The sequence below is a fragment of the Poecilia reticulata genome, chromosome 11, assembly GCF_904066995.2.
Source record: "Poecilia reticulata chromosome 11, P_reticulata-male-v2, whole genome shotgun sequence".
In the NCBI taxonomy this organism is placed as follows: domain Eukaryota; kingdom Metazoa; phylum Chordata; class Actinopteri; order Cyprinodontiformes; family Poeciliidae; genus Poecilia; species Poecilia reticulata.
This window is the reverse complement of record NC_088840.1, coordinates 14,544,344-14,571,769: the sequence shown is the minus strand read 5'-3', so window position 1 is coordinate 14,571,769 and position 27,426 is coordinate 14,544,344. Positions and strand designations below refer to the sequence as shown.

At 40.8% G+C, this 27,426-nt stretch overlaps 1 protein-coding gene and 1 long non-coding RNA gene across 3 annotated transcripts; one reads left to right on the top strand and one right to left on the bottom strand.

Moving 5' to 3' along the window:
• Window positions 1-517: 517 nt before the first annotated feature.
• On the top strand, window positions 518-24,325 carry zbtb10 (zinc finger and BTB domain containing 10). 2 transcript variants are annotated; one of them, XM_008422037.3, is made up of 5 exons: window positions 519-1,484; window positions 9,406-10,438; window positions 17,556-17,621; window positions 19,478-19,653; window positions 21,104-24,325. In XM_008422037.3, exons 1-5 carry the CDS (start codon window positions 804-806, stop codon window positions 21,383-21,385), a joined length of 2,238 nt encoding a protein of 745 aa, XP_008420259.1. In that variant the 5' UTR covers window positions 519-803; the 3' UTR covers window positions 21,386-24,325. The 2 variants fall into 2 exon arrangements, with proteins under 2 accessions (XP_008420260.1, XP_008420259.1); XM_008422038.3 differs by lacking the exon at window positions 17,556-17,621 and having other exon boundaries at window positions 518-1,484.
• Window positions 21,301-26,878, bottom strand: LOC103472410 (uncharacterized). The gene is made up of 3 exons (XR_014089706.1): window positions 24,662-26,878; window positions 24,482-24,568; window positions 21,301-21,413 (listed from the first exon to the last, which is right to left on the bottom strand). It is a non-coding gene; the product is annotated as an uncharacterized LOC103472410 (long non-coding RNA).
• Between the last annotated feature and the right edge of the window lie 548 nt (window positions 26,879-27,426).

The following is a 27,426-nucleotide window of genomic DNA, read 5'->3' as shown; positions in this document are numbered from 1 at the left end:
TTATGTGTTTTATTAAACTGATATAAAATCACTTTATGTGCACCTTAACTAGCAATAGCTGTATGTAATTACAATTTTATTGGTCAGAAGCAGGAATAAATAAAGACTAAATTGGTCACGTGTAGTGTCATTAGTGTCATCAACAGTGTAAAAAAAATCAATAAATGTGATCAATTTAGAATTAAAATTGTTGAAAAGCTTTTCTCATGTATATAAAATGAATATTAATATTTAGTTAATATTTATTCAAGAATATTATTATTAAAATGTACACTTCCCGGTTAATGTACTCCTGTAGAAGTCATATGACCATTGTGGTCACAATGCTTTAAGCTAAAGAGGGGAACGCATGTCGGCATTTATAGACCGAAAAAAAAAAGCTAAGTCAAAAGATGAAAAGCACGCGGAAAATGGGTGCAGCCTTAAAATACAAAGGACCCCTTGCAGATCAACAGCACCCCCATCTCCCTTTAAAGCCGTCCCCCTTCCTCCCCCCTTCCCTCTCTGTCTCTCCAGCCTCCCCCCGCTCTGGTCGAGGTGCATTGTGGGGAGGAAAGTCGTTGCCATTCGACCTCTGCGGGGCCTGCGCGGACGCAGCGAGAACCCTGAAATTCATTATGCGTTTAAAACCTTTATTTATTTCCGCATAACCTACATACTCTCACCGGGAGGGCCAGGCAGGGGAAAGAAACGACGGCGGGCCATCTCTTTCGGGGAAAGACATCGCTTTTAAATTCACTGTTTATTCGCTGGAGGGTAGACACTGTTGGGAAAGTGAAGATAGTAATATTTATAAAGAAAAAATGTCCGGTGAGAGAAATCGCAGGTCTCTGGCTTTCCGAGGAGGTGGATCAGCTGGGTTAACGGGCTCCAGCGGCATCGGCGGGGGGAACTGTAACAGCTGGGAGGCCCCGGCCTGTCAAGACCGACATTTTAACGGGAATAGGCCGGATCAAGAGGAGGACAGGGATCTGGGGGCGAAGGGACCGTCGCAGAAGAGAGTGGAGGGCGCTGGGTCTGTCAGCGACAGCACGGAGCCCGAGGCGGAGGAGGAAGAGGACCCGGAAGGGGGCAGCTTTGCAGCCGGGGACGGGGACGATCGTGCGGGCTCGGTTGAAGGAGACGACGGGTGTAGGGAGGGGAATAGCTGGACAGCGGGGAACGGTCCCACCAGCAACACTGAAGAAGGACAAGAGTGTCGGGGCGTTGCGAAGGGAGGCGAAACTGGTTCCAGGAAATCTGGGGTAGAGATGAGACCGCAGACCCTGCTTCAGAAACACTCACGGTTCCACGCTTCGTGGCTGCAAGAATTCCCATGGCTCAAATTCTGCCAAGAGACGGGACTCATGTCTTGTTCTTGGTGCCACAACATTGCCACTAAAAACAGCGACGAGCTCGTCAAAGGGAGCCGAAACTACAAGCGGGCCTTGCTGCTGAGACATCACCTGTCTTCCGAGCACGGTAGAAATGACCCCACCAAACAGGTAACGTTAGCTGGCTCCGCTTCCGTTTACCTACGTAACATGAAATACCAGTCAGACAACTGTCAAACTATCATTTCGTTACTTGTTTTATTGTTGCTTTTTTACGTTGAAGAACTTAAAATATAAAGCTAAGGCGAAAATTGGCTTTTACCTAAGCTTCCCAATCCCTCCCCCTGGCTAATTAGTTAGCTCCAGCCTTCTAGCTTTAGCTAACAGCTAGCATAGCTTTCTAGCCGCTTAAGGCGTTGCTGTCAAGCTAAAGGTAGATGGTCATTAACGGCGGTGAGGTGCTCCCATAACAGTGAGTCACTTAAAGATGGTTTTAAGAAAACATTTCAAGGTTTAAAATGAACTGTCCCTTCAGATATCAGAGTAATTACACCTGCTTCTGTTTGACACCTGCTACACCAAGAGGTTGAGTCTCAGAATGCATCGTTAAAGCAGCACTTTGATTTCACAAATGTAAGGCAGTCATTGTGTCATTTAGAATTTAGTACTATTGTATTGGCTCTTGTGTTGATTGCTAGCTTGCCTAGAGGTCAAACAATGGCAAGGGCTCGACCCTGACAGCCTTTGGGGAACCGCACCCCTTACCCAACCCCCCGCCTCTCATGCTAACTCCACTGCCTTGCAGTCACGGGTGACCTTTGGCGCATTTCTTCCTCCACCAACCTCCTCCTACTCCTCCCTTCAGGGAGCTAAATTAGAGGCATTGTGCGAGAATGACCCCCCAAAATCCATAGATGGTGTCACTTGCAAGGCTGAACAAGAGGCTGGGAGTAAATCATGCTGACTGGAGCCTGACAGCTTGCTTTGCCCACAGGCGACCTTACAACAGGGAGGAATCAGTGAAATAGATGTTTGTAATCAAGTAGCACAGCATCACCTGAATCATCTTATATACAACTGGACTTTTTGCCTACTGTTTAGGGAAATCATTAGAGATGCATTGATCAAGCTTCCAAGGACATTACGAGTTTGTTTTCTTTGAAACAATAAATGTAGGAAGAGGTGAATTTCTGATGTGACTACGGTAGTCAAATATATTATTGGGTATGCAAAATGTGAAAGGCTCTGGCTCAGTTTGCCTTCTTGCCATTGGTACCCCAACTTCATAACCAGCATTATAGCTTTGCTCCTGTATATATTGTTCTGAATGAATCGTAAATATTGCTAGAAGGTAATATAAAACCTTGATTAATTTGTTTTTATTTGAAAAATGTTGAATCCATACCTGGTTGAATCCATACCTCTCATAATGGAGTCACATAGCCACACTTCCTCACAAGTTGATTCAGAAACAAAAACGTCTTGTGTGCAGGTAAAAATGGACAACAATAAACATAAACAACTCCCTCTCACAAAAATGCTCACATGGAGGTCACTATCCTGGTTTATTATTATTATTATTATTATTATTATTGTTATTATTATTATTATTATTATAACCATCTTCTCACTGACTTTGCGATGACTTCTTTTTTATATCGGGCTATAAAGATTACTGACCGTAAGGGTGCGGGAGGTAGACGGGAATTGTCAGTATCATCATTTGAATGTTGTTAAAGAAAATCAAGACACTTTAATAGTATAAGTATTTAGTTGCTGATATGCATGAGGTCTTTTATTGGTTTACTTAATTTTATTAGAGCAGAGGCCCTACATCTACAGCAGATTTGTTTGTGATGTCCGTATAAACAAACTGCTCAGTTTGAAACATTGATTCACCGATTAGTGCCCACATTTTCTGTTCCTTAATCATGGTCGCGTACCGCCTCATGTACTGACAATGGCCTGAGCTGTCAGGAGAATTAAGAACAGGGTCCTATTTGACTCTAATTTGTGAGCAGAGAGGATTTCACTCCTACATTTAGTTCCCTTCCTTTGTACACGCAGTTGCTAATCAGAATTACTTAAAGTCATCCACTAACTTGTACACATCTCTAATTGGTAAGGAGAGCAGTAGGAGTGGATTAGGGGCTTGGTGTTTCTTTTCCCCAGCAACAAGGACCCCAGATACCACTAAGGAGGCTGTTTGAGCTACAAAGTCCAGTTTCTGAGTTTAGTTTGTATGTACAACTTGGTTAGCTGTGTACAGTTATTTATTTCTGATTTGTGTTCTTCAGTTCAGAGCTTTCATAGGACCGCTTCTTGAATATGATAATAGAAGGCGTAAAGCATTGTGAAGCAGCACATTAAAGGCGTTATGAGACGGCGTCTTGTTCTCGTCACTCATTCCTGATGTTAGTCAGGCCTCTGCTGCATTTGTTAAAGCTAACTCAATTAGCCTTGGTACACCCGGGCAGCTGTAGTAAATGTGGGTATCCTCAGAAAAAAAAGGGGGCTGTTGTTCTTAATTCTCTCCGTGTTGTCTTATGCTTCCTATACTACTTCTCTATGGTGAGAGGTTGCGGCAGGGGGAAAGTAGACCTTGGGTGTCTGAAATCAAATATTTTGATCTTAAATGTTGAACAGGCAACAGTTTTCCCATTTTGTTATATGCATGATGTCATGATGTACTGTTGCCTCATTTTTCCTCAGAAGAGTAATCAAGTATGTGTCAATCCTATGTCAGTGCCCACTGCTCACAGACCTATGTGTTATCGCCTTCTATTTAAACTCTTTAAGCCGAACTATGACTGTGTTTCCATTCCCACCATATGAAACAAAGATTAATTGAATTGTCACATGAAACTTGTTCAAGTCCTAAACAACTGTTCTCGCCATTCATTCTCTGTTTTTTCCCTTTTGTGTCACTGTCATGCTTTTCTTTACGTTGCTAATAAACACACAATTAATGAAATATGCTATGTTGGAATAAAAAAAAATTCTTTATCACAGCTTAGCCGATGCCTATCTTTTTCTTGATCTTAGTGTGAAATTAGATCATCACAGTTAATTCTCAGACAGGAAATTAAGATATTTTCAGAACTGTTAAGTAATTTTCAACCCCCCTCCCTGAATTTGGTTATGACAAATGCTTACTCATAATTGCAGCGTCTCCCCAAATGACACACCCAGTGGAGCCTAGCAGATAGATGGGATGTTTATTGGGGGCCACAGGTCAGGGGGAATGGGTGGGGTGAAGCCAGAGGGAGAATTCTTCTTGCTAAAAACCCCCTTTCTTGTGGCACCCCCACCATAGCTGTTTAGCATTGTCGGTACGCAGGGAGACACTCGGAGCAGCCCTCCCACACCTTGGGCCAAATGCACACTGCGATATTGTTCTAGCATCTAGGGGACAGCCGGGCCGGGCGAGGAGGAGGGGCCAGGCGTAGTGGAGGACGCAGTAGCATTAGGCAAAAAGCGGTGGAGATGGCCTCTGGGCTGGGCTGGTCATGGGACAGGATGGATGCTGGGTGGGTGGGGGTACGGGTGTGCAAATGGAGGGTAACGTGTGCTTTAATGGTAAACAAAAGTGACTCCAGTGGGTCTTTATGTCACATGGAGACAGGAGTCGCATCACGTGATTTTGTTCATGGTGTGCGTCTAAAGGTTTTTTTAATGCATCTGTTGGCCTTGGTACTTTGTGGATTGTTTGGGTTTGCGGTCTATTTTTTTGAAGTTGTAAATTTCTTGAGTGCTGATACACTACATTGCTAAGCTTGACTTTAAAGCCATCTTGATTCATTTAATGCACCTGTAAATCACTAGATTTTTGGCAGCATACGTTTGGCTTTGCAAACTTTTCTTTTTGACCTACATCAAAGGACTCGTCTTGCCCATCTCCTCTTGGTTTCTGTTCACCTTTTGCAATCTCTGGAACAAATAAGGACTTGGCAGAGGTTGATGTTGTCCCTCAATTCTCTCTTGGCTTAGTTAGGTTTTGCCTCCAGCATCTGCTGCACAGGGTTGTTCTGCTGGTCTCTGTAGCTCTCAGCTCATACGTGGCACATCTGGAGAAGGGATGCTGCCGCTGATGAGGCCAGGATGAAGCAACCTATCCAGCACCCGGAAAGTTGGACTTTTAACGTTCAAACATAGAAAATCTGTGGGAAGTATAAAGTTGTAGGTACAGAGACCTGCAAAAAGATCTACCGTCTTTTAGGTGATATTTCCCTGTTGCTACATAATTGGTTAAAAGCTTGTCGAATCAAGAGAAGTCAAAATGGTAACCTCTAACAAGTGCAATTTAACTCAAAGGCCTGTGTGGCTCTTCTTGCTTTATTTGTTACAAATTTCCAATCTCTTGACTTTATAAACGTTTGGCTTGCCAAAATCAGTTTCTGGCAGATTATATTTTCTCGTCTAAATTGGATAGTTAAAGATGCTTCTGCAGTAAGTAGCGAATAATTATTTTGATTTGGAGCAGAAGCAACACACTGTTTTAGGAAAAATATGATTTTACATTGTTTTTAAACATGAACATAATGAATAGGACTTTGTTTTTACATGCTTCATACTTGTAACATCTTATATTAGTAGTAGAAACGAATTTTAGCAGTATTTCCTCTTACATTCTTTGCACTGCACGATAATGAACTCCTGCCCTGAAGAAGGCTGACACCCACTTATCTCTACTCTGAGGTTTTCAAACATCTGCTAACATTTCTAAATTCATTATGTGTGACGATGGTCATTTTGGACATATTTTCACAAACCTTTGTGGTATGTGATAAGAGTGACCTACGAATCTTTCCATGTAGTCACAATCCCACAAAAATAATTTTGCTCTAAAAGCAAAAGAAATGACCACCAAGCCTATTTCTTTACAACTGTCCTCCACTTGTTGCATCTCAGCTACCATTAAATTCATTTTTAAAAACCATACTGATACTGCAGATGGCTGGCTTTCTTCTTCCCACAGTAGCAACTTCCCCATGGAAGAGTGTTATCAATACCTGTAGTCTTGGCCTTTTCATACGGTGCATTTACTAATCAGATAAAAATCAGATTTTGAGTTCCTGACTGGCCAGGCAAGCTGCAATATTGCCCACTTGTGTTTACCAGCTGATCTCTGTGCACCTTCATTTTACCACGCAAATGTATTCAACCTTAGTACTCAGCAGGGTGGATGTACCCCTCCAGAGGCTTTGATGTGTACATCATGGACTAATTTCTCATCCTCCCTGCTCAACCTCTTAGACTCACCCACATGCACCACGGCTCTTTTCTGCATTTGTTTGAGCTGCTGTGTAATAAGAGAGTTGAGTGCCAAGCCTTTTTACAAAGGCCCACAGTGAGTGGACAATCAGCCTCGGGGAGAGCACAGGCTATTGTGAATGCTAAAATGGGGTGACCCGACAACTCCTTCTCTATCACGCTGGCTTTCTGTCCCCCATTGCTTCACGTCGTCTCCTCAGCCTGTTTTTTTTTTTTTTTCCACGGCGCTCAGGTTTTTGCTCTCTCCGTCCCCGTCCTTTAGTTCACGTCATTAATCTGCGCAACAATAATTCTCAACGCTCTCCTTTTACCTTATTTTGTCATCTGTGTGTGACATGTATATTTTTCTCCCACAAACCCTTGCAATCGTTGTCTAAGTTTCTTTTCTTTTTTTAATTTATTTATTTTTTTATATCTACCACTCAACCTCCACTCACTCCATCTCTCCCTCATTCTGCCTCTCATTTTATTCTATCCCATCTCGCTCCATCTCCCCCCCACCCCCCTCCAGCTGTGGCAGAGGATGATAAGCCCCCCTCATCCCCCCATACAGCCCTCTGTGCCCAGGCTGCCCTGGACAAGAGCTGCAGTGTGGAGGGAGTGGGGGGTAGGCGGGGGCTGGGTGGGGACCTCTGAGAAATGGATTTAATCTGAATTACCCGGTCCGAAGCCCCAGCTGTGTGTACGTGTGGGCAGCCTGACTCCAACCCGTGCTTGCACACGCAAGCGTGCGAGGCAGAGATGGTGGTGGGTGGGGGCAAAAATGCAGGGCCAGAGCAATGTGAATTATTCTGGATTAGGACATCTGCTGTGCAATTCGAAAATGAGCCAGAGATCTACGCTCTGCTTGTGTGTATTATGTTGGGGGGAGAAAAGCCCAAAACAAAACAAAAAGCACCTTTATGCTCTTCAGCATTTAAAAACATTTTTCTATTGTTATATCTGGACGCTTAAAAGGCTCACCTCAGCCCAGTCTTTTGTGGGTTATAATGATGCCGTGTATTTACTGAGCATGTGCATGTATGTGTACACTGTGTCTTCTGCTCCCTGTCATGCTGGCTCTTTGCCCTCCCCCTCCCTGCTATATGAATACCCGGGTGAGTGGGATGTTACAGGGTAGGTCTATGCTTCGCCTGTTCCCCTCCCATTCAACAGGCAGGTTGTGTTCTTGTATCTAATGCATGTATATTAGCTGAATTGTATATGCAAACGACAAAAAAAAAAGTATTTTAGGAGCTGAATAAGTAAAAGCTCAAATATTTATTGAACTCAGTCTGATATTTCCCATGAGATTGCTCCTTATTACCACCTTAACCCTGTTCTCTCATTTGCTTCGCTAAATTCAGCGAGTCTGTACATGTTCCCTGGTATTTTGGGAAACTTATTAAAACATTTATTGACGCGTACGTACCTGAAAGACCTGACGTAAGAGCAAACGGCAGGTTGACTGTTATATAACTGCTTAATAAAGTCTTTCGTTGCATGTTTTTTATCTGTCGTTATGAGGTTAAAGTTTGTTTGAGGAAACAATTTGATTATATGGCTGTTTACGAGCAAGCCTTAAAGTAATGTCTTTCGTTGCCTCATTCCTACCTGCCCCCCTCTTAACAGTAGCCTGTTGAACCTGTTTCACCTCTTTGAGGCAGGTGCAGTGGTGTCACATAGAGAGTCAAGGGGATGTGTGTGCATGTTTCCACTGTATATAAACAAACGGATGAAACCTGTTTGTGTGTCTATATTTGTGCGAAAGTTGAGTAAGGTGTAGCAACACATGTACAAGGTGTCGGAGAAGGAAAGACACAAGATTAAGATCACGAGAGCAATATAATTTTACTTTTTTTCTTAGAAAATAAAACCCTTTTTTTTTAACAAATAGAGATTTTACAATAAGTGGTTACTATTTAATATATTGTGTTGCTCTAGTTTAAACTGTTGCCACAAAGGGTTGTATATCATAACTGAGTGTTGCTAAGTCAAATTGTTAAATTTAATAATCTAAATTTTAGATGTAAAAGTACTAAATACCTTAAAAATTCCCATATTATGTCTATCATTTCACTCTGTTATGTCTTAAATTTATGATTCTAACATTAATTTATTTTGTTTTTGAGAAATATACTTCATTCTTTGTGTTTTAGCCATGGTTCTAGTTCAGCTCAATTTTTTTCTTGTTACTTATTTTGCAACCTGCTTCTTCCTCATAGGAGATCGTAAATGTAACAAATTTTGGTTTGAAGCATTTGGCCCAAACCAGTCGTTAGTCAGTATTATGCAGCTTACTGAAGTCTTTTTTTTCGTGAAGATTTAAAGTCCAGTAACAAAGCAAGTTATAAAGTTACCAAGTTATTCTTTTGTCATTATTGGAAGTTTAAAATTTTTATCGCAGGTGTTTTATTTCTCTGAAACTTGCAGAAGCTCTTTAAAGGGCTTTTTTTTTTCTTTTTTGGAAGAAATTGAGCATATTTATGTAAAAAATCTAAAAATAATTTAATGGGCATACCTAAACCTGGTATTTTGACACTGAACAGTGATTCCTTTAAAATTAATTTGGAGATTTTATGAAACCTTTTTATATGCTGTCTCATACATAGATTCAGGGTGTCAAATATTAAGGACACACCTTCCTGTCTGGGGATTATAACAATACTTATTTCTTGAGACCAACTTGCATGCTAGTAGCAAACATGCAAGTTTCATTGTTGGACTACATTGTGAGGCGACATGTTTCTATTTAATACCATGAGATTTTGCATATGTTGTTTTGTTGTTTTTTTTCCCCCCACTAATGTTTTGATTTCTTCTCCCTTTTTGCTATAAGGAGACTGTGAGACCATCGGACAACACCAGCCCCTCCACTAATTGCTCAGAGGACGACTACCGCAACAAGCCCAATGAAAACTCCTACTGTTACCAGCTACTACAAGAGTTGGACAAACAGCGCAAAAGTGGCATCCTCTGTGATGTGAACATAGTTGTCTCAGGCCAGGTGTTCCGCGCGCACAAGAACATCCTGGTGGCGGGCAGCCGCTACTTCAAAACTCTTTACTGTCTGACCAAGAGCGAGGCGCAGGACCAAGCCACTGTCACACACCTTGATGTTGCTGCCGTGCAGGGCTTCTCGGTCATCCTCGACTTTCTCTACTCCGGAAATTTGCTGCTCACAAGCCAAAATGCCATTGAGGTGATGACCGTTGCGAGTTACCTCCAAATGACGGAGGTCGTACAGTCGTGCAGGGCTTTCATAAAAGACGCCCTGAATATCAGCATTAAGCAAGAGGCTCCTGATTCGGTGGTGGTGGACTACAACAAGAGGCAGACTGTGGCCAAGGAGGGACAGAGAGGGCTGGACCGTAAACCAAGCAACTTTTGGGCCACGAGTATCCTGTCCAAGCTGTCAATCAAGGCAAGCGGCAACCAAGGAAAGGATGCAATTGAAGAAGACGATGTTAATGGCAGGGTAAAGGAGGAAACCAGTGACATAGAGGTGACAGCGGCCGGGGTTGAGGGCTGTGCCCTTGTGACCCCTGGGGCGTCTGGTAACTGGACCCACCACAATGAAACCTCATCTGACTCAGCAGAGACCAATGACATGCGGGCGGCAAGCGGCCAGACGCAGGTCTTCGTCTGGAACGAGCCGGTCGCGGGGGGCACCGCGGCAGCGCCTGCCGCAATAAAGCGAGAGGCGACGGACGCTGCCGCGGGAAGCGGGCGGCGAAAAAAGCAGACCACCACAAGGCGATTCGTCTACAACTTCCAGCCAGAGCCCGAAGAAGGATTCGATGAAGGGATGTTCATCCAGCCGTCGGCCTCCTATCCCAGAGAGGACTTCTCCTCACTCTCAGAAAATGCTGGTAAGGCGCGCATTGGAAATCTAGAAAGCATTTCCTTGTGTTTACTGTTGTCATTTCACAACTCTGATTAAGATATAGCCTGAGTGCGATTATAATGTGAAGATTATACACTGTTAAGCCATAACCATGTGATTACACATCTAATATTGACTAGGTCAAAGTAGCACCGAGCTGTATGATTCAACAAGGCGTCTGTATGGTATCCAAAGTTGTCATCAGTTCCTTCAGCTCTGTCAAAGCTCTAAAGTGGGGATTTGATGAATTATACTCGTTTAATTAATGATTTGTTGGATTAAACTTTGTTTATCCTAAAACCAAAAAACCCAAACAGACTCTTATCAATTTGAATGAAAACATTAGATTAATAATTTCAGCTTCTTTTGTTGATCTTGTATCCATTGTCAGATACTTTAGAATTTTACAAGCCTAAATCTGGGGGGAAAAAATCAAAATCAAAAATATTTGAGTTTCTACAGCTTATTTTGTTCATTGCATAAAACTTAAATTTCTGAACTAATGTTTCAATTACATCCTTAATCATTCATTTTTCATTAAACAACTTGAGTTACTGCACTTTGTTGGATTAAGAGTCTGAAAATTAGAAATGTTTCGCTCTTTGTCATATCAATAGATGGCACAAATCTTATCAAGAAGTGGAACTGCTCCGATTGCTTATCAGTGGGCCTTGACTTTCTTCCCCGTGTTATTGGTTTCACCAGTTGTCTTACCTTGGACCACAGTAGCTTAATCTTTTTACATAAATTAGTCTTTATTTTTACTGTTTTCAACACACAAACCTTGACAGCAGGTTGCTCGCTTGTTGTTTAATACGTCAAACCCGCTGCCACTATGATGACAACAGTTTGTTTTTCACAAGTTTGTTTGTTGTCACAATGTTATGGCTGATCTGTGAATGAGAAGCTGTGGATAGAGACTGCAGGGAAGGGAGGGCATTCAGTTTAACGTGCTTTGCATGTGTAAGTAGCCTCTAGCACATAAGCTTCTAGTACCTAAAGATTAACAATGGACAGGGTCACAGAAGGGTCAGAGAAGAACTTCATATAGAGACCAATTGTAATAACTTTTCAAACTGACCTGTTTTACAAATCTTTTTTGGGGGCCTGCAGATGATGCAAGAATTTCTGAGATGTTTGAGGAATGTAGGGATATAAATAATCGGTCGTTGCGTTTGGGGGGTTTTCTAACTAGAGCGACTGGAGTTTAGCCATAAAAGTTCATGTTAGGAATTTATACTCCTACTCCTGCCACAGTGTGCTTCCTATTTACTCGAGTGATCCGTTGAGATTGATTCTGCAAACATGGTCAGGGGCTTTAAAGAGAGCAAGTTCCTGTGTCCAGCTGTGACGTTGCCAAATTAGCTAGTTTATCTGCCATATGCTTCACCAAGTCTCCTGGCTGGTCTACCGTTTCTACTTTCCATTGACCGGTTTTGTTAAAAAAAATACTTGTATTTACTTATTTTTAATTGGACATTATTGTATATCAGGACTTTTCTTATGGAAGTTATTCTGATTGGAGTTATTACTACTCTCAAAGTAACTAATAACATGAGATATCAACTTTTTTTTCTCTTATAAACTGCTGTTGTTCATTGCAGAATAAATGTAAAAGTTTGACTCAAACGTAGCTAATCAGTACTTGTATTTACCTATAAAGAACTGCAGTGTCTTGCAAAAGTATTCCCACCCCTGACTTGTTCATTTGGACACGTTTTGCTGGGACGTTTTGCATTAAAGCAACACAAAGTAGTGCATATTTCTGTAATGGTAGAAAAATCTTACAAGGTTTTGAACTTTTTTTAAATATAAAATCTTGGTGATAATCTGAAAAGTGTGGCCTGCATTTAATTTGTCAGTGTCCCAAGCTTTGAACATCTGCTAATGGATCATCAGAAAATAAAAGTAAGGCAACACTAGAGACCTACCAGGACATGACGTTTGCTGTAAACAGGCTGGGCAGAGGGAGCAGAGATTATCCCTGTAAGTATGAGAATCTGCTGACAGGACCGCTACAAGTTGGTCTGGATAAAAAAACAAAAAAAAAACCACTGTTGAAAAAAGTTTTTCAAAGGCCATGTAGAGGCACAACAAACTTAGAGGAAGGGACTCTGGTTAGATGAAAAATGTAACTTTATCAGTCTACAGGTGAAATACTTGTTTCACCTGTAGAAACATCATGCTGTGGATTACTCCTTTCAGCACATAGACTCTCGTCCAGTTTTACCGAGCTTGGGAAATTTTGCAAAAAAGAATTGGCAAAAATTTCCGTCTGTATGTGCAAATTGGACGGGCTCAATACGACACACTTTTCCCAAAATGTATTTAAAACCATGCATTTACTTTCCGCTTCACAAATATATACTACTTTGTCACGTAAAATAGAATACTGAAAATGTGTTTTGAAGCTACAAAATGTGGAAAATTTCAAAGCAAGACACTGTATGTCTTTAGACGTTTGATGTTTGCTGGGTTTTTTCATTCTCACAAGTCTTCCAGCTGCCCTGTCTTCAGGTTTAGGCCTTTTTGGGTGATAAAATTGTTCTTTTCCCATCATTTTGTCAGTTTACCTCTTCCTTCTCCCCTCCTAAATCTCTTAATCTGTACATTGCTCTACTCATTGTACCCTGCATGTGTATCCAGTGGTGTGCTTTTGATAATCTCCTGGCTCAAACCACCTCCTTTTGCTGGTCCCATTTAGCCCATAATGATATCATATATTAGGTGAAGTGGTATAGACAAGCGAAGGAGTTGTGTGTGTTTGTGTGTGTGTGTGTCAGAAAGGCTGTGCAGAAATGGAGAACTGCTTTCAGTGTGTTTGAGAGCAAAGGCCTCCCTGATGTAGGATAATGAAGGAAGCAGGGGAAACTGTTGCTCCCCCAGGCCTTCCTAAATGCACTTGAATGCTCTTAGTGCCTCCAGCTCCTCCTATGCGTGTGCATGAAGAAGTCCAGTGTGTTGTAATGGTCTAGTGAAAACACCAGTAAAATTTGCCAACTCCTCTGCTTTCTATTCTCTACACATCTTTGTTGCGCCGCTTTATTTACCCACCTGTGCTCGTTTTCCCAAAGAAAGCTACAGGCTGGTTATCAAAGAAAAAAAGCGTCTCTTACATTTAGTTAATTTTCTCAGATCTTGTTCAGTTTAAATATAGCCTCATGCTGGGAAGCTTAAACTGTTAGACACTTAACTATAGATGTAGATGTTTTTTGGGGGGGGGTTTCCTCTCAAAAGGTGGTTTTGTTTTCAAAGTTGCAGAATTTATTTGCCACAGTCTTGAACATATGAAAGCAGGGTTGTAAAACAATTAGTGTTAGAACCAAGAGATAATTTTAGAAAACTTTACTGGAGTGGTTTTATTTTTAGGATCAGAGGAGCATCTGTTCTCCTTCTTGAAAAAGATCATTCAGATTTTGTTTGAAGCAAGTCCTCTGGAGTTGTTTTCAGGAGTAAGTCCTTTATGCGGAGTGGAAGGATCTGTATCTATGATGTGTTGATATTGACACTCCAAACTTTAACTATTTTTGCTGTTTTCAATGCTTATGATAGTTTCCAGTTTCCAAAACAAGCAGAAGTAGTAAGAGTGGGTCAGAGTTTGTGTGCGGGATCACACGTTTGTTGTTTGTAGATCAAAACCTTTGAGTGGAAAGTGACATACCAGTTTCAGGTGCTATTTTGAACATAAGCTATGTTTATAACTGAGACCCCTGGGCATTTCCATCCCCATTTTGAAAATACAAGCACTTTTGATCATGCTTTTGGCTATACTTTGTATTCTGATACTTTGTATTGTTTCATACCCAAAGAGAACCAATGATTTGTATTCGTTCAGGGTCGTTTATGCTGATGAATAATTTCTAGCTACAGGGGGTTGTTGGTAAATTGTTTGAACTTAATCAAAGATCATAATCTCTCATAAACGTAATAAGTTCAGTCAACGGAAACCGAATTTGATGTAAAATTCCTAAAAGATCAGTTTAATTAGTTGTTTTTTAAATTTTATTTATTGATTTTTACTTATTGGGCTCAACTGTGTGAAGAACTACTACTTCTCTTTAATTGGTGTAGAATAATCATTCAGTCCAGGTTTGACAGGTTTAGCTTTTGTTGTGACTATTAATCTGCATAACTTATCAGCATATGTAACTTTCATGGTAAATAAATTACTACTCAGTGCTTGAAATCCATTACATAAATGTTTTTGTTTGGACAAATTGCAACAGATGGTAACAAAAAGGGGAAATTATTTGGCAAAGGGGCAAATTGACCAAGATCTGCAAAGAAAAATGAAGCTTTTAACATAAAAAATGAATGTATATTTCTGTGGTTAGATTTTTACCAGCTTTCTAAGAATCATTTTTGTCCCTTCCTCCCTGTAGTAGGTGGTGTTATTATCCAGTAGTGAAACATTTCATGTCAGGATGAACTGTCTTCCATTACATAATAAAACACTTGACCACAGTGGAGGACAGTTTCTGCCAATCAAAACTCTTCGCAGCCTGCACACAGTGTCTGCATAAAAGAAAAAAAAAAATGCAGTGATGACATAATTAATAAAATAATGTGTTTTGCAATATTAAATAAGAGACCAGCGCACTCTTCTTGAAGGGTTATATATTTTTTTGACCCGATTAGAGTTCACCCTGCCAGAACGTTAAAAAAGACTCTTATTTCCCTGCAGTGCTGAACTATTCATTTAGATTTATCTATAAGTGATCCCAGGGGTCTTTTTGCCAGCCACACTGTCATGTTGCTTTAAACAAGATAAGTGTGACCCTACTCGGCGTGTAAAAACACCCACACACTCTCTGTGGGGATTTTGTTGAGCTCGATCAAAGACGTTGAAGCGTATCGTATATTTGCTGTGACAGTTAGCTCACAGCAATGTAGCGTGTGGTAATATTTGTTTTTCTCACTTTCCCCTCATGCAAAGGCTAAGTAACCTTCTGTCTAGACCCATACATTGGTGATGAAAAGACTTGAAGGCTCAGTAGTACTATGCATGTGGAGTACTTGTAACCCACTTAATGCTATTTTTCAACCCAGTTGTCCTGTCCCATTTATAGACATCACGTTACTTGTTTGTGACAGCATTTTCCTCTCTCTCTCCTCTCTCCCTCTCTCTAGTTTTCTATTGCAAACAGAGCCCATGTATTTATTCCTACTGTAGAGCAGTCTCATATTGTCTTAAAATGACCGAGAATACATAAAGTTGTGTGGATGTATCGTCCCTTCTATTGACTGTGAAAACGGTTCACTGAATCTGATTGCTAAAGCTAAATAGCCCGGATACGTGCTTCCATCTGAACCTGTGAGTATTTGTGCAGCGATATTAGTCGTCCCAGTTTCCCACAGTGATGTCACGCTTTGGGCTTTCATTTGGCTTCAGTTTGTTCTGCGCTGCCAGGCCCTCAGGATGGAAACACAGTGGCCTGAATGATGGCATTCTTTCTGCAGCTTTAAATGCTACTTTTTTTTTTTTTTACAGTTATAACACCAACCCTCACACAGTTACATCAGACAGAACACCAGCAGCAGCCTGAGGGCATTCTCCACACTTCTGTGTTTGTTTCCTTCACGTTTTAAGATTGGGGGAAAATACCAGTGATGTCAATTGATACATTTTTTTTTAATCAAATTAATCACCCAGAAACAGAGAAATTTTCAATACCTGTTAAATGTTTTATTATCTCGAACCAAACATCTCAAACATCCAGGTTCTCTTACAAGAAATCATTTTGTTTGAAACATAATCTAGAAATGTTAACTATTAACTGGTTGTTTTTTGGTGGAAGGTTCTTCACTGTTCCCACAAGTAAGCTACATACTACCTTAGTTTTTACCAAACATCCATCATGATGAGTTTTTCTTTTTTTTCTTTTTAAGAATTTTTTTGTGCTCTAGCGGCTTTCATTTTGACAGTAATCTGAAACATGGGGACGAAAAACACACAGCAAAGGAACAGAGGGCAGGATTCGAACTTTGGTGTGAGTCAGGCTGGTGCGTTCAGTGGCAAGTTTTGCCTCCTTTCTCATATTTTCACTCACATTTGTGAGCGCAGTACAAAAACCGTGTCACGGGCCACTTTGAACTAGGTAACCTTCTGCGGCATAGAGGCTTTTAGGTCAAAATTGCTAAAACTCTTGGATTAATCGCACACATTAACATACGACGGCGCTAGAAAATATAAACCTAGCTCTAATGATTACGCTAGATCTTCATGGAGGCATATCCAGATGATATTCTCATATTTTCAATTAGCTTCTGTGTCTTTTGAAGGTTTACCCCCCAAAATGACACACAGCAGCGAGTTTAGAGTCGCACTGTAGCTTTTAAAAGCAAGCGCAGCTACGAGTGCTTTACAGGATTAAAGTACTTTACTGTCACTAGCTGCTGCTCTCGCTGAGCGCTCCTACAGCACACACAGCCAGCAGGTTCTTCTGTCTGCTCCAAGCAGGGCTGTTGGATTGTTTTAAATGATTGTATCTGCACAGGCACATAGAGCAGGTGGGCATTTGCATGAACACCAGCCTCTAAAGTGCACACACCCATGCAGAGTAACTACCCCCCACCCCCAACCGCGGTCCCAGAGAGGTGCAAAGCTGCCAGGGGCAGTCCCTTCATTTCCTAATCCACTCTAATGCACCAGGGCTGTCCTCACTATTCCAAATATTGACCCAGGGAGCATGAACACACACACACACACACACACACACACACACACACATTCACTCACTCATAGGGGTGTGTCTTTAATGGGCTCTAAGCACTGATGCTTTAGGAAGGGTATACTCACACATCCACAGGTGCTTACAAAAGCGGAGTGTAAGACGAGCCGGTGTGAAGGCTCTACTCTGTCATCCTCTCATTAACCCCCACCATGCTGGAAACCTAGTTAGCTTGTTGCCATCTTGGGAACCTCTGCTTTACATACAGTAGGCTTCTATGAGTGTCTGTTTGCCTCCTTTGTGTCGAGTGGGGGCGGCTGGCTGTGTACACAGAACATCGTGAGGTGTGCATCCCCCACAGGCTCTCACCCTCCTCTCCTCTCTCTCTCTCTTTTTTTCCTCCCCCTTGTTCCCCTCCTTCCCTTTTCCCAGAGCTGGCCAATCAGATCCAGTATAGCATCATGCAAGACTTACAGCAAGGGGAGTCCTGGGAGAATGGTAAGATGCCACTCTCTGGAGCACAGCTTAAACCGCCAACTAATTTAGTAAATAATGAAAGATTTTGTTAATGTGCTTCTTTTGAAAAAGGTTTGAGTCACACTTTTACACATAAATCCTTTAAACCAGGCTTTATACGTGTAGTTGATTCACATGAAGCAGATTTTTTATTTTTCCAACTAATGATGAGGCGTTTTCTCAGGGGAAACGTGTCCTCAAGTGCATTGTTGGTTGTTACAGCAGAGCAAACAGGAAGCCTGAGCCTTTTCTTTCTACCTAATGATGTTGGAATGATCACACAATGCACAGGTGAAGCAAAAAAAAAAGAAAAAAAAAGCTGTTGCGGTGCATGTCTTCTGAAAAGTGATGGGTGTATAAAAGCACCAGCATTGCCAGCTAATCCAGCTTTCCATTCACATTGGAATCCAGAACCGGATCCGGATATGACATCACACCGAACTAACCGGTGTTCCAGCTGCGAATCACAATACTAGTAGGACTTATCTCTCCTTTTGTTATCTTTTATTGGCAAAATGGTTCAAAAGGATATTTTTTGTGTGTTTATGCAGTAAAAAAATCTGATTTATCAAGATACAAACTTTCAGACATCCAAATTAACAGTTTGTTGCTCTCTCTTCTGCAAGAGCCATTTTTGATCTTTAAGTCTTCTATGTAGTAGGAAAAACTTCCTGCTTTTCATTTCAGTCTGTTTAGTTCTCATTCCAGTTCATGTTTCTCCCAGCTACCAATTTGGAAATTGGGACTTCAGAGTTCAGATATAAAATGCTTGAAACGCCAACATGTTGCGACTTTTTATACAGAAAGACCGGATGTCGCATTAGTAGGGGTTCCTAGTAAAGTGACGATCAGGCCGAAACGTTCAGATTCAGACCGAGATAAAAACAGACAAAAGAGGAACAGACTGTACAGTGATCGCAAACCAGAGGAACACAATTTAAGAAACGTTAATGCGACCCTTCAGGACCACTTCTTTGCGCTGCCGAGTCAGCGAAGAGATTGCAACTTTCCATGTAGCTTAAACAATCAGATTGCGGTACATCCACTACCTTCTTTTCAGCTGTTTAAAACCCACAGCCACACGCACGAGGGGAATACACAGGTGACCTGCTTCTCATCAACCATCCCCCCTCCTCGCCCCTTGGCAAGCTACCTTAACAACGCCTCTGTTTTGCTCTCTCCGGCCTAAACAAAGGGCCCTGCCGTGTTAGCCCCACTCTCCTAACAGGAAGACTATCACTGGAGCGTTTTCTGCAAATCCAGCTGGAAAAAAAAAAAAGCATGCAAAATTAAAACATTATTTTTTATTAAATAAACATAATTATTACATAATAAACTACTAAAACTTGGTGTTAGTTAGAAATAAAAATGTGTGACTTTAGCTTGTGCATAATTCAGTATCTTTTATTGTGTTCAGTTATACCGAGCTTCATAATTAGCACTAGGATGCAGTTCCTCTTTCCGTGTAGCACACCGGTTACGTAGCAACAGCAACACAGATGCTTTTAATGATTTCATTTGTGCCTTTGCAGTTTATCAGACTTCCATAGCTTGGAGAAAATTATGTTGAATGCATCTTTTCAGATTGTGGTTTGTTTTTTTTGCAGTAATGGTCACCGCATCTCTACTCTCAACTGATTTGATAAACAGGATATTGGTTCCTGACACACCCCCTTTCCTCATTAGGCCCTCGGATTGAAATGCAGCTTTTATGATAATAGTCTTGTTGCCTCTCAAGCGTTATTGGTTTAAAGGAACTTCCCGATAACTCGAATTGAAGTTTCACGGACGGCGACTCTGGTTGATCGTCCTCTGCTGCTTTGCTTCTCTCTCCTCAGGCGAGGCCTCACACCTAGCCCTCAATAAGCTCAAGTGCCCCCACTGTAACTACATCGCCAAGCACCGCCGCACACTCAAGAGGCACCTGATCATCCACTCAGGTGTGCGCTCCTTCAGCTGCGACATCTGCGGCAAGCTGTTCACCCGCCGCGAGCACGTAAAGAGACATTCCCTGGTGAGTCATCACACGCACACTGAACAACTCCGCCCCTGCTTCTCTCCTCCGTTTTGCCACCGGTCAGTGCGCATCCCCCGAACGCTGCCAAACCCTCCAGATTTTTGGCCTCTCTCACTTCATTCCACACCACCTTGTGTTCTGCTTCTGGCAGCTTTCCTCCAGGGAGTGAGTGCACACACAGTCTTTCAGACTCTTTATCAATTCCCGTTGAAACAGGGAGTGAGGTAGGGTCACTCACAAAGTGGTACAAAAACGAATGGGTGCTCATAAGCCAAAAAGAAAAAAGGCAAAGATGATTGTTTCCAGGTATTAAATCTTGAACGAACAAAGGCTCATCTGGATAATCCACAGAATTTAATAAGAAAAGACACTTTTATCTAAGCGTGGGCTGGTAAGAGATTTTCAAAATATATCTTTGAATAAAAGGACCAGTTGTTGTAGTGTAAAGGAATTCACACAATATAAAAAGAGACATGACCTGCAAAGACCATTTTAGACAGGCTTTTTCCTGGGAAGGGGCTGCATGCTTTGAGCTTATTGGTCACACTATAACGAAGTACCCAAACCAGGAAGTGACTCTTAATTGTATTACCATGAAATCAGTTGACTTGTTGACTTAATTGGTTTCTACCAGCTTGATAATTTTTTTTTAATGCATCCCTGTAAATAATTAATCTCATCTCTCACTTCCCATTTATTCTAGACCAATCCGTTACCAGCAGAGCTTCTGTCGTTGGCCGCCTCAAAACCAATTGAGACCTTTATTATTGAAATAGTTGAAATGTTATGTATACAAGCACAGTGGCTTTTTCCTGTTTTACAACTTAAAGTTTACAGAATTTCCAAGCTTTGATTTCACATGTGATCATCAACAGACTAATCACAGAGTGTATAACTGACTTTAAAACATGCAAAACAAGTAAAAGACGAAACCAGAACGATCACAAAAATGAGCAGTTTTGCACTTTACTTAAAATGTGCATTTATCTTTTTCTCGGAAGGATAAATTACAATTAAACTACGATTACAATCCCAGACTAAACGTAGATCTGCAGTGAACAGTGAGTCTACTTATTTCAGGTTTTATGGGGGGGAAAAAAAATCACTCAACATTTTAGAGAACAATAGACTTTCTGGGCAATTTGTTTAACTAAGGCTTTGTGCAACTGCCAATTTTTTGCTTGCATTTGTGGAAAATTTCTATGTAGATACTTTAGTCTGCAGTATGAATTAGGGAAAGATCCAAATCTTTTGTCCTTTAATTTGTTTTACTGCGAATAAAATCTACACAGATTTTATTCATAGGGCAGTATATTGCTTTACCGATAACCATCGTTTTAAAATGGGGTTAGCTTTAAAAATGGTCACAAATCGATCACAACTCCAATAACTTTTTTTTTCTTTTTTTTTTTTTTTTGTAATCGTCCCGCTTCATTTTTATTCTCAGGTGCACAAGAAAGACAAAAAATACAAATGCATGGTTTGCAAGAAGATCTTCATGCTCGCCGCCAGCGTCGGCATCCGTCACGGTTCGCGGCGCTACGGCGTGTGCGCCGACTGCGCCGATTCTCACCAAGCCACTCAGGAGGGCCTGGAGGGCATGGAGTTTCCTCGCGACGACGACTTCGACGGCGAGGAAGCGGAGGGGGAGGAGGGGGAGGAGCCCACCGACAACGACCAATCAAACTGGGGCGAGTGCAACGCCGCCGCCGCTCCAGACGAGGACTAAGAAATCTAAACAAGCTTGAGAAACAAATCTGAAAAAAAGAAGAAAAAAAGGTTGATGTTTAATATATATATGTACACAAAACCTAGCTGGTAAACAATCAACTCCAAAGTGCTATCAAACCTCGAGGTTACTTAATTGTGCAAGTACACAACAAAGAGATGATTTTTTTGTTGTTTTTTTTTAAAAGTCTTGTTAGTATGGGAACTCCAATATGTACAGATTTTATTATTATAATGTGTCCAACTCTGGGGCCCAGCGCCTATAAGAGAATGATTCTAATGATGAATTATATGATGAATCAGGTTTTTGGTGATGTATTTTTATTTCCTGTTTGTTTTTTCGGGGGTGCAAGTTGGGTGGGGTGTTGTAATTTTCTTTTTTATTTTTTTGAGTTGAGGTAGGCCAATCATCTAAACAAAGAAATGTTAATTATTTAATTTATGAAAAGAGCTTAATATGGTCTTATTAAATGCAATTTTTTTCCTTTTTTTTTTTTTTTTTTGTCCTGTGTGCGCGAGCAATCTGAAAGCGTGTTGCTTGAGGCACACAGACGAAGAGCATTACTGTCCACAGGAAGAGTGATACTTGCTCTGCAGAGCTTGTTTAGACGCGCTAAATATTGTATTCGTTTCTGTTTTGTTTTTGTTTTCTTTTCCTATTTTCTTTCCCTGCAAAAATCTTGGAACCAAAAAATCTGTTTTGTGACTCTAATGTATCACAGCCATATTTATGATTAATTTAAAGAAAAGAAAAAAAAAAAGGGCTGTGATATTGTGCCAAACAGACCGCACACCAAGATTTAGCAGGAAACAAAAACTACTGAATATACTTAAAAAAAAAGAAAAAAAGACAACATTGGGTTTGTTGTTTTTAATAGGGTGGGGAAATATAAAAAAAAAAAATAGAAAAAGAGGGGAAATGTTATTGCTAGCTTTATACAAATCACAGCGTCACAGTAACACTTTATTATTATTATTAAACAAAAGCATTTGACTTTCACTTAAAGCTTGAATTTTTGCCAAATGATGAAACGTTTGGTGCTGTAATGCTTGTCGCAGAATACTGGACCTACAGGCTATATATGATGTTTATAATCATAAAAGCTTAAACTGACTCAGTTATGCATATATAATCAGCTTAATCTATAGAACACTGTTTTGCTACGGCGACTATCAGGTATGCTTTTGCCATCGTTTTGAAGCTTTTATTTTTAATTTAACACGCGCACACCTTTTTTTTTTTTTTTTTTTGCAAAACTACCAACGATCTTGTGATCGCCATCTTGAGGACCTAAATGGACATCAATTACCTGTTTATGTTTGGTACTGAGGTTGAGAGCTAAATGAGCATATATATATATATATATTTTCTAATCACTTGAACGTTGGTTTGTGATGGGGCGGGGCTAGAAACGTGCAGAAATTTATGACGCGTGATGTTTTGAGTCCAAAACAACTCCATTTGCATTTGTTAGTCAACAGTTTAATTTGTCTTTTTGAGTGTGTGTGTTTTTTTTTTTTTGTTTGTTTTTTTTAGGTCTGCCAGGTAGAAAACACTTTGTTCCACATAAAGTGAAGCTCTATGGCGCCTCATAGACATGCACTTACTTTTCATAAAAAGTTTTTCTTTTTATGTTTGTCTCTCCCCCAAAAGCGGGTCTGAATGGAACTATATAAAAACTGTTGTCTTTCTTCCAGTTGCATCTTTTTTTTTTCTTTTTTTTAATAGATGTCCTGTTTTTGTTATTTAATATTATATATATATATATATATATATATATATATAGACTCCAAAATGCAATCAAGACTGTTAATTTCTATTTGTCCAACCAAAATTGTTTTTATTAATTATTGTTGGAATATAATGTATGCGGAAAAGCCAGGTGAATACTTGCTTAGTGTAGAAATAAAAACAAAAATCCTTGCTCGTGTCTGTAACTGTTGAGATTTTTAAATGTTTTTACTCTTCAAAATCATTCACTTTACCTTGGTTTTATTTGATTTTTATTTTATTTTTTTGTCTTTTTCCACGTATGTTTCCTCCTTTGTTTCACCAAGCACATGTTTTTGTAAAGAAACACTGATTGTTTGCAGGTTTAAAGCTTGGAACAGCAGTATCTGTTCGTATGCAGTGGAATTATACAGTATGTACTGAAGTGCTAATGATACCGAAGATGTGTAACTTCCTTTATACGCTCAGTGGAAGAAGATATATTTTAAGTCATGGAGATATTCATCCTCTTTGTGTCACTTTGTACCTTCAAGTCACAGTGGGAGGGGTTATGTTGCGGATATATATATGTTGAGAATATATGAGATAAATATATATATATATGTATGAAGAATATATGGAATTAATGGAACATGGTCAGCCACAAACCTCCTGCTGTGGTGAACTTTTTTAACCTTTTTGCTTTCTCCGTTTTCACGCCGCGTGCTCGTTCATCTCACCATCTGTCATGTTTGTTCTTTTGATACTATTTACCATCCTACTGATTTTACTGTAATGAATGAAACGCAGAAGCTATGATGTATCATGATAGATTTTATGCTGTATTTGTTATATGGACAACAAAATCGACAAAAGAAAAAAAAAATCCCACAAAAAGAGAAAAAACAAACAAAGCAAAAACACTACAGATGTAAAGCAGAGGTTTTTTTTCCCAGCTGTATTTTTTTACGCTGTTGCAAAAGAAAAAAAAAAAAGGTTGTATTTTTCAACTCTTCTCTCTATCCCTCGAACTTTAACAGTGATGCAAAACCCGGGGCCGCGCCTCAGTGCCCTTTTTTTCCGAACACGAAGCAAATTCAGGTTACTCTTTTTACGTTTTTATCAAAGGTTTTCAAAGATGGAACTACATTTTCCTTTTTTTCTGTCTGAATTGTACTACTGTTCCTCTCTATACTACATTTTACGAATAAAACTTTGATATTGCTTTAACCTTTTTTGTGCACCTTTTTCATTCAGTCTTCATGAAAACAACTGCTATTTGTTACTGACTTTTTAAAAAAACGAAGCAGCGAAGTGCCTGAGCAGTTCATACTGACGCAAAGTCCACTGTCTGAGGCGCAAATAACAGCTCTAACTGTGACACACCTGAGGTTGATACTTAGTAAACAGCTGACTGGCAGAATAAATCACACCACCTCCCACACTGAGTGGAAATGTAGCCATTTTTCAGATCTGGATGGATGTAGAAAGAAGATTAGTAGAGTACAGAAAAGTATTTCTTCCAAAAAAAAATCATTCACGGTGTGAAATCCATCCCTACCTTACCTTGCTTTCTTTCCTTTCTTCTTCTTGTCCATCTGTCCTTCTTCCCTACCTCACTGCTTTCCTTACATCTCCCCGCCACCTCCTTCCTGATCCATGTAGAAATACTTGTTCTCACTGTTTGAGATTCACTGAAGCGTCCGTGGCTTCAGGGCACCTCAGAGCAGTCATTCAGTGCTTCATATTCAGTCTGAGTTATTCCAAAAAGTCTAATAAAATACCTCCACAGAGATAGAAATACGCGTTTAAACCGTAGATTAGTGTCTATGCTCGGTTTTACGAGATAATCCTGCGCTAAGGTTTTTATCAGCAAATATCTCACACTGGGGTCAAAACACAAAATCCCCCCAGTGTGTTCTTCTCAACTCGCTAGATTTAAAAGTGCTGCCACCTGCTGTCGGGATCTTGTTTTGGACTAATAGCAGCCGTTGGACACCAGGTGGCAGCACATATCTTTAAAGAAGCCTGGCCGTTGACAGAAGAAAATACAGTCCAGGTTTCCACCGACGGTGGCTTGTGCGGTAATTTTTTTTTTTTTTTCCCAGTGATGCTCTATTTATTGCTTGAGAAGGTCATCGTGTGTTCGTTTTAATACATTTTAATTCATCTTTATTCAATTTAAAAAGCAAACCTTTGAGTGTTTCAGACTAGTTTCTGTGTCGCTTAAAAAGAGTTTCTTTCCATATAAATCTCAGTTAGCAGATAAGATCAACGTGTCTCTGTAGCAATGCACATGATCGGCACATTCGAAGCCAAACACACTCAGAAATCTTTCTGTGACAATTTACTCAGCGCCAAATCCAGTCACTTCCACCGGTTGATGACTGAAACAAATTAGAAAAAAAAAAAAAAAAACGCGTGAAGCCGTCTGCTGATTCGCGTTCGCCGCGAGATTTCCCCTCGTGGACGTGGTTTTGCGAGTGAAACAACCATCAAACGCTGGCACTGCAGCCAGCCACACACTGCCCCATTCTTTTTCTTGCCTCCTTCCCATTCACAGGCCCTTTTGTGTGGGTGTCTGTCAGCGGTGTTGTCTGCAGGCAGGCCTCCATTGTGTCGAACCATTGCTCCTTATTGACACAGGGCCCCCGGTGCTCCATGTTCCCATGGCCCCCCAGCCCACGGCGGACGGAAGGCTGAAACCGGAGCCCCGGGCCTGGGGAGAGTTTGTTTGCACTCCCCTTTCTCTCTCTCTCCCCTGGTGCTCCTGTAGTTTGTGTCCACAGGGCTGGGTGGCAGCGTGGAGCAAGTGTGTGTTTGGCGTGAGGGGATGTTTAGATTTGTGTGTGTGTGTGTGTAGTTTGTTTGACACTTAAATAAAGAGAGAAGATGGCTAATCATATGGTCACAGCTGCAGGGAAGCCCGGCTGCCACCCACTGTGCCGGTATGTAATATGAATGTGTTATGTGTGTATCTGACCTCTGGCGTTCTCAATAACCCGACATGTGACAGTACGCAGGTCAAGAGGACAGCAAACATTAATGCAGATCATTATCCCCCGACCACTGCTTTCTCCTCTGTGACCTGCTGTGACCTTTACATGGTTGGTGAAGGAAAATTTGGTTCCCAGCGTCTCATTCTTTCCTCAAAGCCAACATTCACCTGTGCAACACTCCTACTTAACGTGTCTCGGGATGAGTCTGAAAAGGTCAAGCAAGACAGTTTTTGCAAAAACCGTCTAAGACGAAGGAGCAAATTTATAAGTTAAAGGGAGAATCCCGGTTCAAAATATGCAAATATTGAGTATTAAGTGGAATGAAACTGGATGTTGAACTTAGACAATGTTCAAACATAAAACTGTTCAAATAATCATAAACATATCAATATTACTGGATATAATGTATAGTATGAATATTCAAATGTTGCAGTTTTTTTTGTTGTTTTTGTTATTGATGTGAGTGTAGTTATTAAATACATACTATATTGAAGGTTTAACTATTAAATAAGGGTATAGATGTTATATTTATGGATTATTAATGTAATAAATGTATAGTCGTGTAGGTGCAGAAGGACAGGGAATATTCTTACGTTCTCATTTCCATCAAGTCTCTGGAATATGCAAAATAAAGGTTTTGACATAATGTTTCATGCTGCAAGTATTTTTCGTACATCTTCAAAAAATGGACAAACAAGCAAACATTGTCTGTGTGAAAGCAGCCATGTTGGATTTGGGGCTTTTTCGAGGAACCTCTCGGATTTTGGTTCCTGTTGGTGTTTCCAAATGTCCACGCTGCCGATTACGAAAGGACCCTGACCGAGCAGCAGCGTCCATTCATCCATCTACCCAGCCCGTGTGTAAACAGCCAGGAAACACGCACTCTGTGTTGGTTTTTGTTTTTCTGGCGTACTTGGCTGTGCAATCTTGGCAGGAGAATAGAAAATAAACACACATGTTCACACAGACAGAAAGACATTAGCGTGTGAAAACGAAAGGGCAATTATGATGCGGAGAGTTTACTTGTGTGTGGTGTTGTGGCCTCTCTTCTGTGCTTTTGTTCTCTCTCGTTTTTATCCGGCACGCACACACACACACGCGCGCGCACACACTCACACACACACACACACACACACACACAAAGCTCCATGCTAGCTGTGTGCGCTGCATTGTTTGTTCCAGATATAAACCTGCCGCTGCTGGCTTCTGTCAGTCTTCCGTTTATGGGAGACAGAAATTTCTTGTTTGCATCTTTTTATAGCTACACTTATCTTTATGTCATTGAGTCAGTTGATACAACCACACACAGAGAGACACACACAGACACGCACG

Bases quoted from the DNA above. Each gene is read 5' to 3' on its own strand.
- zbtb10 (XM_008422037.3), top strand. From the start codon at position 804: ATGTCCGGTGAGAGAAATCGCAGGTCTCTGGCTTTCCGAGGAGGTGGA. The intron at 10,439-17,555 runs GTAAGGCGCGCA...CCCTTTTCCCAG, and splicing joins CTCACTCTCAGAAAATGCTG to AGCTGGCCAATCAGATCCAG. The intron at 17,622-19,477 runs GTAAGATGCCAC...CTCTCTCCTCAG, and splicing joins AGGGGAGTCCTGGGAGAATG to GCGAGGCCTCACACCTAGCC.